The sequence below is a fragment of the Jaculus jaculus genome, chromosome 20 (genome assembly GCF_020740685.1).
Source record: "Jaculus jaculus isolate mJacJac1 chromosome 20, mJacJac1.mat.Y.cur, whole genome shotgun sequence".
Lineage (NCBI taxonomy): Eukaryota > Metazoa > Chordata > Mammalia > Rodentia > Dipodidae > Jaculus > Jaculus jaculus.
The window spans coordinates 10,181,280-10,195,631 of record NC_059121.1 but is presented as its reverse complement, the minus strand read 5'-3'; the positions used below and the strand labels follow the sequence as shown (position 1 = coordinate 10,195,631).

At 39.9% G+C, this 14,352-nt stretch overlaps 2 protein-coding genes across 2 annotated transcripts in view; one reads left to right on the top strand and one right to left on the bottom strand.

Annotated features, from left to right (window-relative positions):
• LOC123456274 (zinc finger protein 585A-like) overlaps positions 1-14,352 on the top strand; it is a 545,778-nt gene that overhangs the window by 83,309 nt on the left and 448,117 nt on the right. The gene's annotated exons all lie outside the window — the stretch shown is intronic.
• LOC123456290 (zinc finger protein 420-like) overlaps positions 1-14,352 on the bottom strand; it is a 44,954-nt gene that overhangs the window by 14,754 nt on the left and 15,848 nt on the right. The window contains exon 2 of the mRNA XM_045139087.1: positions 580-706. Coding sequence (XP_044995022.1) covers positions 580-706 — 127 coding nt within the window. The remainder of the gene's footprint in view (positions 1-579; positions 707-14,352) is intronic.

The following is a 14,352-nucleotide window of genomic DNA, read 5'->3' as shown; positions in this document are numbered from 1 at the left end:
CAATGTAAATTTGATTCCCCTCCGCCCCAGTCTAACAAATCCTTCTATAATTGAGTGAATAAGTAATCATTTCTCCCCACAAAAGTCATAGGATAGAAATATTATTAAAAAAACCACTAAAACAAAAATCCTGCATGTCCTCATTATACTTACAAGTCCAAATTTATACAATAGAGGGAGAAAATAAAACAAGTAATTAGAAAGTGAACAATGAGTAGAAGAAAATGGATAATATAAGCATGTTGGAATGAACAGGGTACGTTTAGAAGAAATAACTTTTTATGTTCTATAACCCAGTAGTAAGTTAATATGCATTTGGCAACACTTACATGAGTATTTCAAACATAGCTACAAGACTGTTTAAAGTGTTCCCCATACAAGCACTGCCTGATCTGATAGAATCTAGTCATTACATATGTGTGTACTGCAAATCCATACTGTTCTACATAATATGTTTCTTAAACATGTCAGTTTAAGATTACAATAAGAAAACAATATTAAACGTTAGAAATGATAACTATATTTATCAACCAAAGGGAAAGTAATGGCTCTTCAGGGAATCATGGAAGTTTAACTTACCCAAGGACATCAGGCTGGTGTAGTTCTCCAGCATCACATCCCTATAGAGGTTTCGTTGAACAACGTCCAGGTCCTGCCACTCTTCCCAGGTGAAGTCCACAGCTATGTCTTCAAATGACACCAACTCCTATAATGAGACATTTCTCTTCAAAAAGGACTACAAAAAAGGGAATAGCAAATAGGACTTCACTCTTCTATATGTATCTTGGCAAAGACTTATTCAATTAAAGGAGGTTTATATGCTGTAGCATCAAAGAAAAAGAAATATCTTACCTGTAAATTCCTGTAATGATCCAAGAAAGTAAGATTTTTTTTTTTTTTTTTTTGGAGTGAAAATAGAATCGAATGGAAAGGAATATGTTAGGGATTGTGGTATAACGTTGTGGTACTCTGCCTGCTCAGAAGATGCAAGTCCATGAGTTCAATTACTAGTGGAATACAAACTCTAATAAAGTTGTGGATTCTGAACCCATCTAAATAATCAATGTTAAGGTCATAATAGACTGCAAATCTGAAAGGATTCTGAGCAAAGCATAATCAAATATTAATTTAGAACCACATATATTATAAACAATTAATTCAAGGCTTCTAGGCCCCAATCTGCCATGATGCATCAGTTGAGGTCACTGCAGCTTATGTTGGGAATGTACACAAGCACATTGCACTGTGCATGTCATTATGCCATCCAAATCCCATCCAATGAACACACACTATCTGAAACATCTTGGCACAAATGTATGTTTTAAATGTTAATGATAATAAAGTAAGATTTTTTTTTTCTTGTTGTACCCAGAAGCATTACATTGTTGTTAGACAAATTTCATTGCCAGGGTGGGTGACTTTCCACCGAGTGTTAGCCATAAAGGCCACTGATGCCACAGGATACGTCAGGCATTGCCAAGGCCCTTAGTTATCCATCCGAACTAGATGGAAAGACCTATAGCTAAATATTCCACATGCCTAAGATGCAGGACACTGGGAAATCAAACTTTAGCAAAGCTGAAAATCTCCTCCCAGTTGGCTAGCTAGCAATATATGAGAAGGAGCTATGTGAGGAGGTTCAGATGGGCTAAGCATGAGAATCAATTCTCAAGAGTGTCCTTGGAGCAAGGGGAACTGAGGTCATGGGACTTCAGCAAGCTGAAGTCAACAAGAAGCAAACTTCTTGGCCACAAGACTGAATGTTTGGCCTATGCTCAGGCCTCTCGAGAATGTAGTTTCTGCTTAGATAAAGGTGTTTTGCATGCCTGAGTTACTTTGAAGTTTAGTTGGGAACATAAACCATCATTGCTTTGTTCACTATTATTAAGAAAGAAGTTATACTATCCCTCAATTATTGTGTACACAAGAAAATTGTTTTAAAAACAACACCTGATGTGTATGAAGTGACTTTGTTTCATGATTACTTTCTGTACAAAAACGAACAGTGTTAGAAATAAAGTATGCACTTGCAGTTGCATTTGAGTCAGCTTCTCTGCATGCCCTGTGTCCTCATTCCATCACGACCCTTACCCAGGGACCCCAGTGCACTAGACATTGACAGCTCTGCAACCTTTGGGGAGAGAAAAGTAATCAATGGTGTTAAGCAGCAGTGAACCATGCATGTGTTCTGCATGTGTCACTGCTAGTTAACCAGTAAAATGAATCAACAGGTTCGATCAGGCAATGCCTATTGTGGGGGAGACCAACTTCGCTCTGATTAGACTTGAGACCTACTCCATAACAAGGAATTTCTGCCTGATACAGAATACTTAATCAAAAGTACATAGTTGAGGAGGTGTTGCTGTCAGGTTCACATTGCTGGCAGAAAACAGCGAACCAAGAGCAGCTTATGTGCTTACAGGCTCAAGGGGAAGATCCAAGATAGCAGGGGAGAAAGATGGCATGCTCAGAAGGTGGATATCACTTGCTGGTGAACATCAGATGGACAACAGCAACAGGAGTGTGCCAAACATTGGCAAAGGAAAGGTGGTTATAACACCCATAGGCCTGCTCTCAATAATACTCTGCCTCTAGGAGGCTTCATTTCTCAAATTGCCAACAGCTATGCATTAAACCTTTAGAACACCTAAGTTTATGGGGGATACTTGAATCAAACCACCACATTACATCCCTGGCTCCCATGAACTAATAACCATGTATGATATAAAATATAATGCATCCAGTCCACATTTATTTTTTCTTTTTAATTTTCTATTGGCAACTTCTATACTTACAGACAAAAAGCCACAATATTTCCCTCCCCACCTCCACTTTCCCCTTCACAACTCCTCTCTCCATCATCTCCTGCCCTTTCTCTGTTAGTCTATCTTTCATTTGGATGTCATTGTCTTTTTCTCCTATTGTGATGGTCTTGTGAAAGTATTGCCAGGCACTGTGAGGTCATGGATATCAAGGCCAATTTCTGTCTGGACAGGTGTATTGGACCCTGAGCCTTGGAGGGTATAATAGAGATATTTCAGTGCTGGAATTCCTTGTCAATTCTTCTCAGCACTATGTTGCCTTTTGGTTCATCCCAGTGATCACCACCACCTGAAAAGAGAAGCTTCTCCAACCAAAAGTGAGAGTAAAATTAATATATGAATATGAAAATTGAGTGTAGTGCTTTCAGGGTAGTTTGGTGAGAGTAATACATGCATTATGTCAGACAAGAGCAGGATCTATACCGTGAGCTTCATGACCTCCCATCATAGGCTTTTGATTAGGTTTTCTCTATTATTTCTAGTTCCTTATTTATATCTAGTATTGACCACTTTATTTCATTGAATTGGTGTCCTGTGTTTTCTTTGATTCCTTTGATTTCCTCTTTCATTCCTTTGATTTCTTCTTTGACTTCTTTGAACATATTTATAATCATTCCTTTGAAATCTTTCTCAGGCATTTCCTCTAACCCGTTCTCAGTGGAGGTCATTTCTAATGCATTAATACTTTTGGGTGGATGCATATTGTCTTGTTTTTGGTGTTTCTTGTGTATATATTTTTGCATCCTGGATTATTTCATGGTTGGATTTTCTAGTTAGCTGGGTATTATTAAATGTATCAATCAATCTGATGTTATATATCTTCAGGGTAGGTGCTTAAGGCATAGGTGTGGCTCTCAAGACTCTCAGAGAATCTACAAAAGTGACCCTAGGTGTTGGGATTGCCTGCTATGAGAGAATTCAAATAGGCCGAGTGGAACCAAATACAGATAGATTTGGGCTAAAACTTCTGCCCATACAGCTGCAATTGTGTGAGAAATTACAACCCTTGGGACTGGGGCAACAGAAAGAATGAAGACTCTTATGAAGGAGCCTGAATGCTCAATGAGTCTCCTGTTCTTCAAAGTCTGCTTTATTCCACCCTGGATTAACAAACTGGTGCCCTATCTGGTATTATGGCATATAAAATATGCAGGAAACAGAGGGTCATTGAATTTGCAACACGGTCTTGTGGTTTGGAAATGGCCATGGGCAATGTGAACCACATCTGCTAAGGAATGCCTACATGGAGACTCGACATAGCCATGAGGATGAGCCATGGGTTGCAGTGGAGACTCAGTGGAGATAACAGGACCGTGAGACTGCTGCTAAGAAGAGCTGCCCGTCCTGGATGAAGATTTTCAGGACTGAGTAGCCAAGCCGGAGGGGCAGAGTTGGAACTCCAGAGATTTGCTGCTGGCTAAAATGATCAGATGTGCAGATTTGTCAGTGACTACACTTGTTGGACTTGGAGCTACAAAGTATGCTGTTTGCCCTGTTTAAATCTTGTATAGGTTGAATATTTATTTGAGATGCCCAACACCATGTTTTGCTGTATGAGTGTTTATTCTGTGCCATTATGGGTTTGGGAAGAATTTCTTGTTATTGTGACTAAGTTAAGACTTTGGATTATGGGGATGTTTGAACATCATTGAGATTGATATAAATCACGGGGACTTTAAAAGTTGGATTGCATTTTACATCATGGGTGGTTATCAGTTTGTGGGGGTCAGGAGTGGAATGTGGTGGTTTGATTCAGAAGTGCTCAATGTAATGTCCCCAGCTGATGGAAATTTGGCAATTAATACCTCCTGGTAGAGTTATATTGTTGGGTGTGAGCTTATGGGTATTAAAGCCAGGTTCCCCTTTCCAGGGTTTCGCACACTCTCCTGTAGCTATTGCCCATCTTATGTTGGTCAGGAGGTGATATCTGCCTTCTACTCATGCCATCATTTCCCCTGTCATGATGGTGCCTACCCACAAGTCTCTAAGGAAATTTTTTTTAACCCCCACAAGCTGTTCTTGGTCAGGAATTCTCTGCCAGTAATGCAAACCTGTCTACAACACTACATAAATACTTGTTGGTCTATATTTGCTTAGAAACCAGGAACTGGAAATAGCCCAGATGCCCATCAACACATAAATGGATGAATAAAATGGGGTAGATACACACAATAGGATTATACTCAACAGGAAGGAAAAATAAAACAATGAAATCTATAGAAAAATCAAAGGGGATGGAAAAAATTCATCTAAGTGAGGTCTTCCATACATAGAAAAACAAATAGTGCATATACTTTCCCATCTGAAATTCCTAACCAGGATCTTTTGGAGATGAGTGCAATCGGAAGCTCCAAGAAAAAAGAAAAGAAACTAGAATGTGGGTTGAACAGACAGCTCAGGATTTGGGGCACTAGCCTGCAAAGCCTAAGGACTGGAGCTCAAATCCCCAGTACCCGTATAAAGCCAGAACCACACTGGGAAGCATGCACCTGGAGTTCATTCACACTAGCTAGAGGCCCTGGCATGACCATTCTTTCTATTTATCTGACTCTTTCTTTTATTCTCTCTTCAAGAAATCAATAAACAGACAAACAATTAACTAGAATGAGACCAAGAGGGAGAAGAAATATGGAGAATGGAAAATAGGAGTTACTTGATAGGCTAGGGGAAGGAAAGATTATGGGGGAAGGAGAGGCTTGGAGGGGTAGAGGAGGTAATTACATAGAAAAGGTAAGATAACACAAATGAGGTCCACAGAAACCCTCATTCTGGCAAACATCCTACAAGATATAACCACAAATATATTGGAAATGTGGACAGTGTGGACTGAAGACAGAAAATGCTTAACGTAAAACTAGATACTCTGGCCAGTAAATCCCAGGCCCAGAATAGGGTTGAGACCCACAATGAGCTCTTGGACAAGGAAACACCTGAGGTCCCCAAATCAATATAGTCTATGACTAAAACACTTGATTACCTGATTAAGCTAAAAGGTAAGAGCTTATTCAGAAAAGACTGCATTCTTCAGTAATGGGATATTGAGATACCATGCTAAAATTGAAAGGCAAACTAGCTCCATTCTGGATAGTGCTCACAAGACCTGGAAATCACCATAGGAACCTCTGGAAGACAAGTCCCCAACAACATGAGTGAACAGGAAACCCTGCAGCTATAAAGGAAGAACACAGTTGTACAATAGTGGAAATCACCATAGGAACCTCTGGAAGACGAGTCACCAACATCATGAGTGAACAGGAAACCCAGCACCTATAAAAGAAGAACACACTTGTACAATAGTGGAAATCACCATAGGAACCTCTGGAAGACGAGTCACCAATATCATGAGTGAACAGGAAACCCTGCACCTATAAAGGAAGAACACACTTGTACAATAGTGGAAATTACCATAGGAACCTCTGGAAGACGAGTCCCCAACATCATGAGTGAAGAGGAAACCCTGCAGCTATAAAGGAAGTACACACTTGTATAATAGTGGAAATCACCATAGGAACCTCTGGAAGATGAGTCCCCAACATCATGAGTGAAGAGGAAACCCTGCAGCTATAAAGGAAGAACACACTTGTACAATAGTGGAAATCACCATAGGAACCTCTGGAAGATGAGTCCCCAACATCATGAGTGAAGAGGAAACCCTGCAGCTATAAAGGAAGAACACACTTGTACAATAGTGGAAATCACCATAGGAACCTCTGGAAGATGAGTCCCCAACATCATGAGTGAAGAGGAAACCCTGCAGCTATAAAGGAAGAACACACTTGTACAATAGTGGAAATCACCATAGGAACCTCTGGAAGATGAGTCCCCAACATCATGAGTGAAGAGGAAACCCTGCAGCTATAAAGGAAGAACACACTTGTATAATAGTGACACACAGCTTATGTGGGTAAATACCTGCTCTCTGATTGGACGTAAAGCCCACTCAGTGGGAATTTACGTCTGGTCCTTGACACCACCTCGGAATCCCATTGTCTGGAAAGTCGGATTTCAGATAGAAGCCCCACCTCTATCCAGTGAAGATGAGCTTGCACACCAAAAAATGCTCAAATAACTGCATACCCATTTTACTGAAGCTGTTCTCACTCTTGGAATATCTGCTTTATTTTACAGATGACAGAGAAAAAGGAGGTGAATCAAGATGCAGGGATAAATCAAGATAGCACACCATGAGACATGCCACTTCTAGTAGATCTGCCAGGGTCCTGGGCTGCGACATGAATACCATTCTTACTGCTAGCCTGTAAACCATCTTGGCAATGAAGGACTTCCCCTACTTTTTCCTCCAGCAGTTTCAGGTCTGATATTAAGGTCTTTGATCCATGTGGACTTAATTCTTGTGCATGGAGAGACAAAAGGATCCAGTTTCTTCATTCTACAGATACATATCCAACTTTTTCAACACAATTTTGTTGAAGAGGCCATCTTTGGTCCAATGAGTGTTTTTGGTATTTTGCCAAAGATCAGGTGGTTATAGCTACCAAGACTTACATCTGGTCCTCCTCTAGTCTGTTCCATTGATCTACATGCCTGGGATTTTTTTTTTTTTTTTTTTTTCATGAATTCCAACTATATTTAGAAACTGTACTAATATAACAGGATGCTAGAATAAAAACATGAAATAAATGGAAGAGATTAAAGAGCCCAAAATTAAGCCAGCTTGTATACTCAATAATTTTTTTTAATGTTTAAATTTTTTTCATTTATTTTATTTATTTATGAAAGACAGAGAGCGAGAGAGGAAGAAGCATAGAGAGAGAAAGAGAGAAAGGCACACCAGGGCCTCTAGCTACTGCAAACGAACTCCAGACACACATGCCCCTTTGTGGGCTTACATGGGTCCTGGGGGATCCAACTGGGGTCCTTACATGCCTGGGATTTTTGTTCATTTGTTTGTTTGTTTTTTTCCAGTACAATGCTGTTTTTGTTACTATGGCTCTGTAATACAGGTTAAAATCAGGTACGGTGATACCACCAGCCTTACTTTTGTTGCTCAAAACTGCTTTAGATATTCAAGAGGTTTTTTGGCTTCCAAATAAATTTGAGGTTGCTTTCCATGTTCATGAAGAATGCCTTTGCAATTTTGATGGGGATTCCATTAAGTGTGTAGATTGCTTTTGGTAAGATTATCATTTTCACAATATTGATCTTTTTTCCAATCCAAGAACAAAGATGTCTTTCCATTTCCTAGAGTCTTCTGCATTTTTCATTGTAGAGATCCTTCACTACCTTGGTTAAGTTTATTCCAAGGTACTTTATTCATTTCTTGATCCAATTGTGAATGGAGTGATTCTCTGATTTCATCCTCACTCTGTTTGCTATTAACATATAGTAAGGCTACTGATTTCTGTGTGTTTATTTTCTATCCTGATACATTGTTATTAGTATTTATCAGCGCTAACAGTTTGCTGGTAGTCGTTGGGGTCCTTGATAAATAGAACCATATCATCTGCAAATAATGATAATTTGATCTCTTCCTTTCCTATTTGTATCTCTTTTATGTGTGGCTCTTGCCTTATTGCTATGGCTAAGACTTCCAGTACTATAGTATCTAAAAGTGGGGACAGGGCTGGAGAGATGGCTTAGTGGTTAAGTGCTCGCCTGTGAAGCCTGAGGACCCCGGTTCGAGGCTCAATTCCCCAGGACCCACGTTAGCCAGATGCATAAGGGGGCGCATGCGTCTGGAGTTCGTTTGCAGTGGCTGGAGGCCCTGGCGCATCCATTCTCTCTCTCTCTCTCTCCCTCTCTGTCACTCTCAAATAAATAAAAATAAACAAACAAAAAATTAAAAGTGGGGACAGTGGGCATCCTTTTCTTGTTCCTGGTTTTATTGGATACGCTTCATGTTTTTATCCATTTAGCATCAGGTTGGTTGTAGGTTTGTCATAAATAGTATATATTATGTTGAGATATGCTCCTTCTATTCTCAGATTCTGCAAGGCTTTTATCATGAAAGTTTGTTGGATTTTCTCAAAAGCTTTTTTTAAAATTTTTTGCATCTAATGAGATGACCATGGGATTTTGTTCTTCAGTCCATTTATATATTGCATTACATTTATCTATTTGTGTATGTTGAACCATCCCTGCATCTCTGGGATAAAGTCGGCTTGGTAACAGCAAATTATCTTTCTGATATAGTCTTGTATTCTGTTTGCTAATATTTTGATGAGAACTTTTGCATCTATATTCATGAGGAAGATTGGTCTATAATTTTCTTTTTTTGTTCTATCTTTGTCTGGTTTTGGTATCAGGATGAGTCTGGCTTCATAGAGGGAATTTGCTAGGACTCCTTCCTTTTCTATTTTATGGAAAACCTTGAGGAGCCTTGATGTTAGTTCTCCCATGAATGTCTGGTAAAATTCACCAATGACTCTATCTTGGCCAGGACTATTTATTAATTTGAAGATTTTTACAATTGCTTGGATCTCTATACTTATTGTAGGTCTAGTTACATGGGTAATTTTATATTGATTTCATTGCAGTGTGTCATATAAATCAAGGAATCATCCATTTCTTTCAGATTTTCAAACTCACATAATCCAGATCCATTTCTGTTTACTTCTTGTAGGGATGACCGGTCAATTGATGAGGATGGAGTGTTGAAGTCATCCATTACAGCCGAGTTTGATGTTATCTGTGACCTTAGTTCTAGTAGTGTTAGGTGAAACTGGGACTCCCTTATAAGGTGCATATATATTTAGGATTGTACTGTCCCTGCTCTTTAAGCATTCCTTTAATCAATATAAAGTGACCTCCTTATTTTTCCTAACTAACATTGGTCTGATGTCTACAATGTCATATATAAGGATAGTGACATCTGCTGGCTTTCGAGGCCCATTTACCTGAAACACTATTTTCCAACCTGTCTATCTTTTGTGGAACGGTGAGTTTCTTGGAAGCAACAAATCAAAGGATCCTGCTCTTTAACTGACTCTACAAATTTGTGTCTTCTGGTTGGGGCCTTAAGGCCATTGATATTAAGAGTTATTATTTAAAGGTGTGTATGTATTTTTCTCATTTTTGTTGTTTTGTAGCTCTTCTGGTTTTACCTTGCTCTCTTTTATTAACTAGTAATTGAACATGGTTTACTTTTTCCAGATTTCTTATGTGGGTGCTTTTCTTTGTATTCCACATGGAGGATCCTTTTAACGATTTTGTGTAGACTGAGGTTAGTCTTCGTGTATTCCTTTATCCTGCTTTTGTTGTGGAAATGTCCTTATTTCTCCATCTATTTGAATTGATAGCCTTGCATGCAGGATAAGGTAATCTTGGTCAACATTTGTTTTCTTTCAGAACTTGAAATACATCATTCAAAGCCCTTCTGGCTTTTAAAGTTTGTGTTAAGAAATCTGCTGTTATCCTGATGGGCTTGCCTTTGTATATGACTTGATTTTTCTCTATAATGGCTTTTGACATATTTTCTCTGGCTTATGTGTTTTGTAATTGTATTATGATGGTGAGAAGTTCTTTCCTGATTCTGTCTGTTTGGCACTCTACAGGCTTCTTCTAGCTATATGGTATCTGTGGTGGTTTGATTCAGGTGTCCCCCATAAACTTAGGTGTTCTAACTGCTAGGTTCCCAGCTGATGGATGTTTGGGAATAATGCCTCCTGGAAGGAGTATATTGTTGGGGGTGGGCTTATGGGTATGATAGAAGTTTCCCCATGCCAGTGTTTGGCACACTCTCCTGTTGCTGTTGTCCACCTTATGTTGGCCAGGGGGTGATGTACACCCTCTGCTCATGCCATTGTTTTCCTTTGCCATTGTGGAGCTTCCCCTTGAGCCTGTAAGCCAAAATAAATCTCTTTTTCCCAGAAGCTGCTCTTGGTTGGGTGATTTCTACCAGCAATACGAACTGGACTGCAACAGTATAACTCATCACTTTTCCTACTTGGGGGAAGTTTTCTTATATGATTTTGTTGAAAATATCTGCTATGCTTTTGGATTGAAATTCTTCTCCTTTTACTATACCATGAAGTTTGATGTTTGATCTCTTCATAATGTCCCAAATGACTTGAAATTTCCATTCACGCCTTCCTATAGGTTTTTCTTTCTCATTGTTGGACTGTATCAGATTTGCTACCTGAGTATTAATAAAATCATTTTTTAAAAACTTTACCAGGCATTTTATGTAAAATAGTCTAACTTTAGGTCATTTCTGATGGGCTTGTAATTTTTGGTGGGATTGTACTGTCTTGATTCTTTGTGGTTTTTGTATTATAATGTTGAGATATTTGCATCTTCACTTAATTTGATGTTTGGGTTTTCTACTTACCTGCAATGTTTTAACTGGGTAAATCTGATTTTATATATCTTTAGCATAGGAGTTTAAGGTGCCAAGTGTAGCTCTTACACTCTTTATAAAAATAATAAAAAGAAATAGCAGAAGTGGCCCTAGGTATTGAGTTTGCCTGTTACTTCAGTACTGTAGTAACTAGGTGAAGCAAAGGACTGGTGAATTCTAAAATTCAGTTGAGCATTATACACATTCAGTCAAAACCAGCATAGAGTATTCATACAAGCATGAAGATTAAAACAAAAAGTCTCATAAAGTTAACATTCCTAGGGGGTGAGATTTGTAGTCTGAAATAGCTTACAAGGCAGCCTTGGGCCAGTCAGTCCCTGGCCCCGGTAATGACAGAAGAAGAAGACACCACATCCAGCATTTTTTTTTTATGTGTGCATTTGTAGGACCCTCTCTAGGCCTCTGTCAACTTGACTCATCCTGACCATCCATGCCAACACCCACCCCACTCAGACTTCCTCTTCCACATAATCCAATAATGGAGATATGGACTTCTGATATTGATTATGCTCTGCATTACTCCCAAGAGGCTTCCCCTCATCCATTTTCCATTTTATAATTTTACTCTCTGTTATTTTTCTATGTAAACAAGTCCCAGAGCTCTCTGAGGCAATCTGGGAATACACAGAGTCTGCATTTAGGAACTACTTCCCATTATAGTAATTAAGGATATCTATGCACTGAGAAGAAGTAATGCTGCCTTCTCCCAGGCCTTCCTTTGCACAACACTCAAGGTCCTCTTCTCACAGGACAGTTTCCCTGCTCGCCCCATAAAGCCCTCTCTGGTCTCTATCTATCTTGCACCATCTGCTATTTTCCTGGCTCATTCCTCCCTCCCTCTTCTATTGCTTTTTCCAGCATATAATACCTTCATCTCTCTCTATGGCTTCACATCTCACCAGGTTTTGGGGGTATTAAAATAAAGTACTGGAGTCAAGAAATACTTGGTCTTGGGGTCTGTATCTTGACCTCAAAATTATATACTAAGCTCTGTCTCTGGGATTCCAAGACCTTATGGTGACCCATATCTGGCCTCGACCCCAAGAGGCTACAAAATCTGGTCATTCAGGCTGGGACCCAAGGACCACCATCATGTTTCAGTTACCAGTCACTCGTCCACAAATTCTTCAAGGCCTCCTTTGCCATAGAGAATGGTAGGTTGGTTTAGTACCAGTGGATACAAGAGATAGGAATCTGGACCCTGTGGAGTATTAGGCATGGATAGGAACACTGCAGCCATAGTGTGTTGCAGAAAGGTGGTTTCATCAGATGTGTTTTGTACTGATGTGACATTTTCAACTTGTGCAAAAGGCTCCCTTCCCAGCCAAGCCAGGGTTTCCTGGACCAAAACACTTAGGAGAGGAATCTGGGCTCTTGATTATACCCAGTGACAGCCAACCTGTGCAGCTCTGTGTATGCCTCTGTGTTTGTGTGACTGGATGTGTTTATCTGACCTTCTGTGGCCTCTCTGTACCTGAGAATCTTTTTTACTGTTTTAATCCAGTGTGTGATTGTCACCCTTTCTTCGTCTCTGCTGTCGCTGGTCCATCTATCCTTTTTGTCTATGAATCATAACACCTCTTCTTCAGGCCCTGAGGTTGCTACTGCCTAGATTACACTAAAGATTTTCACTTTCTGGCTGAAAGATCGTAATTAGGCAATTCCCCTTCTTTGGTGAATATCTGTATATGTTACATTCAGGTTCACATTCCTTGCAGAAAACACCTAACCAAGAACAGGATTTGGGGGGGGGGGAAGGATTTATTTCTCTTATAGGCTTCAGGAAAAGCTCCATGACGGCAAGAGAAAGTGATGGCAAGAGCTGAGGGTAGACAGCATGCCCTGGCCAACAAAAGGTGGACAATAGCAACAGAAGAGTGTGTCAAACACTGGCAAGGAGAAACTGGCTATACAACCTATAAGCCTGCCCCCCAAAATACTCTGCCTTCGGGAGGCATTAATTATCAGATCTCCATCATCTGGAAACCTAGCATTCACAACATCTAAGTTTATGGGGGACACCAGAATAAAATCACATTCCTCCCCTGGCCCCCATAAATTAGTATCTATACATGATATGAAAAACAATACATTCAGTCCAACTTTAAAGGTCCTCACAGTTTTTTTAAATCCTAATGATGTTCAAACAGCCCCATAATCCAAGGTCTTTTAACTAATTACAATACCAAAAAATCCCCCAAAACCCACAATGGCACAAAATAAACACTCACACTGCAAAAGATGTCTTTTGGCATAGCAAAGAAATACTAAGACAATACAAGAGTTAAAACAACCAGGGCAAAATCAAACTCTATAGCTTCAAGTCCAACAACTCTAGCCAGTAACAAGTCTCCAAATTCAATACTTTTTACCAGCAACAAGGCTCTGAGTTCCAATTCTGCCTTTCCAGATAGGCTACTCACAGTCCTGGAAAACTTCATCTGGGGCAGGCAGCTTTCCTTAGCAGCCATCCCATGATCCCAGCATCTCCACTGGGTCTCCACTGCAATGCATGGTTCATCCTGGTGGCTCCATCACATCTCCATGCAGGCATCCAGAAATCCTGCTTCATACTGCCCAAGACCAAAACACAAGACCATGTTGCAAATCCAATGACTCTCTCTTTCCTGCATTTCTTATATTGCATAATACCAGATGGGGTGACAATGTGTTAATGCAGGGTGGAATAAAGCAGACCTTGAAGAACAGGACACTCCTTGAACATTCAGGCCCATTCCTAAGAGCCTACATGACTCCTGATGCCCCAATTTCAAACATGTAATGTCTCACACAACTGCAGCTGAATGGGCAGAAGATTTAGCCAAAAGATTTCTTTCTATGCCATAGTCCGCTACTCATACCAGCCTATTTCTACACAAATAACCCTGCACAAATACTCAGGACATGGACCCAACAGCAAGCTTCTCACACAAACTGTTTCTAACCCAGTCTAGGCAAAGCTTTTTCTCACCCTCGTAAGCCAAACCTCACAGTCCATAGTTTTTACTACATTCAGGTCTTTCAACTCTGACCAGAGTAATTTATCAAGCTGTACTTATAGCACTGCAAGGCATCTCTTAGGCCACGGTTTCAAATACTTCAACACTCCTTTCGAAAATCAGCTCCAAAAGGCCAAAGCCACACAGTGAGGTGTCTAGTAGCAAATGACACTACTCCTCGGTACCAACATTACTATTGCAGTCAGATTCA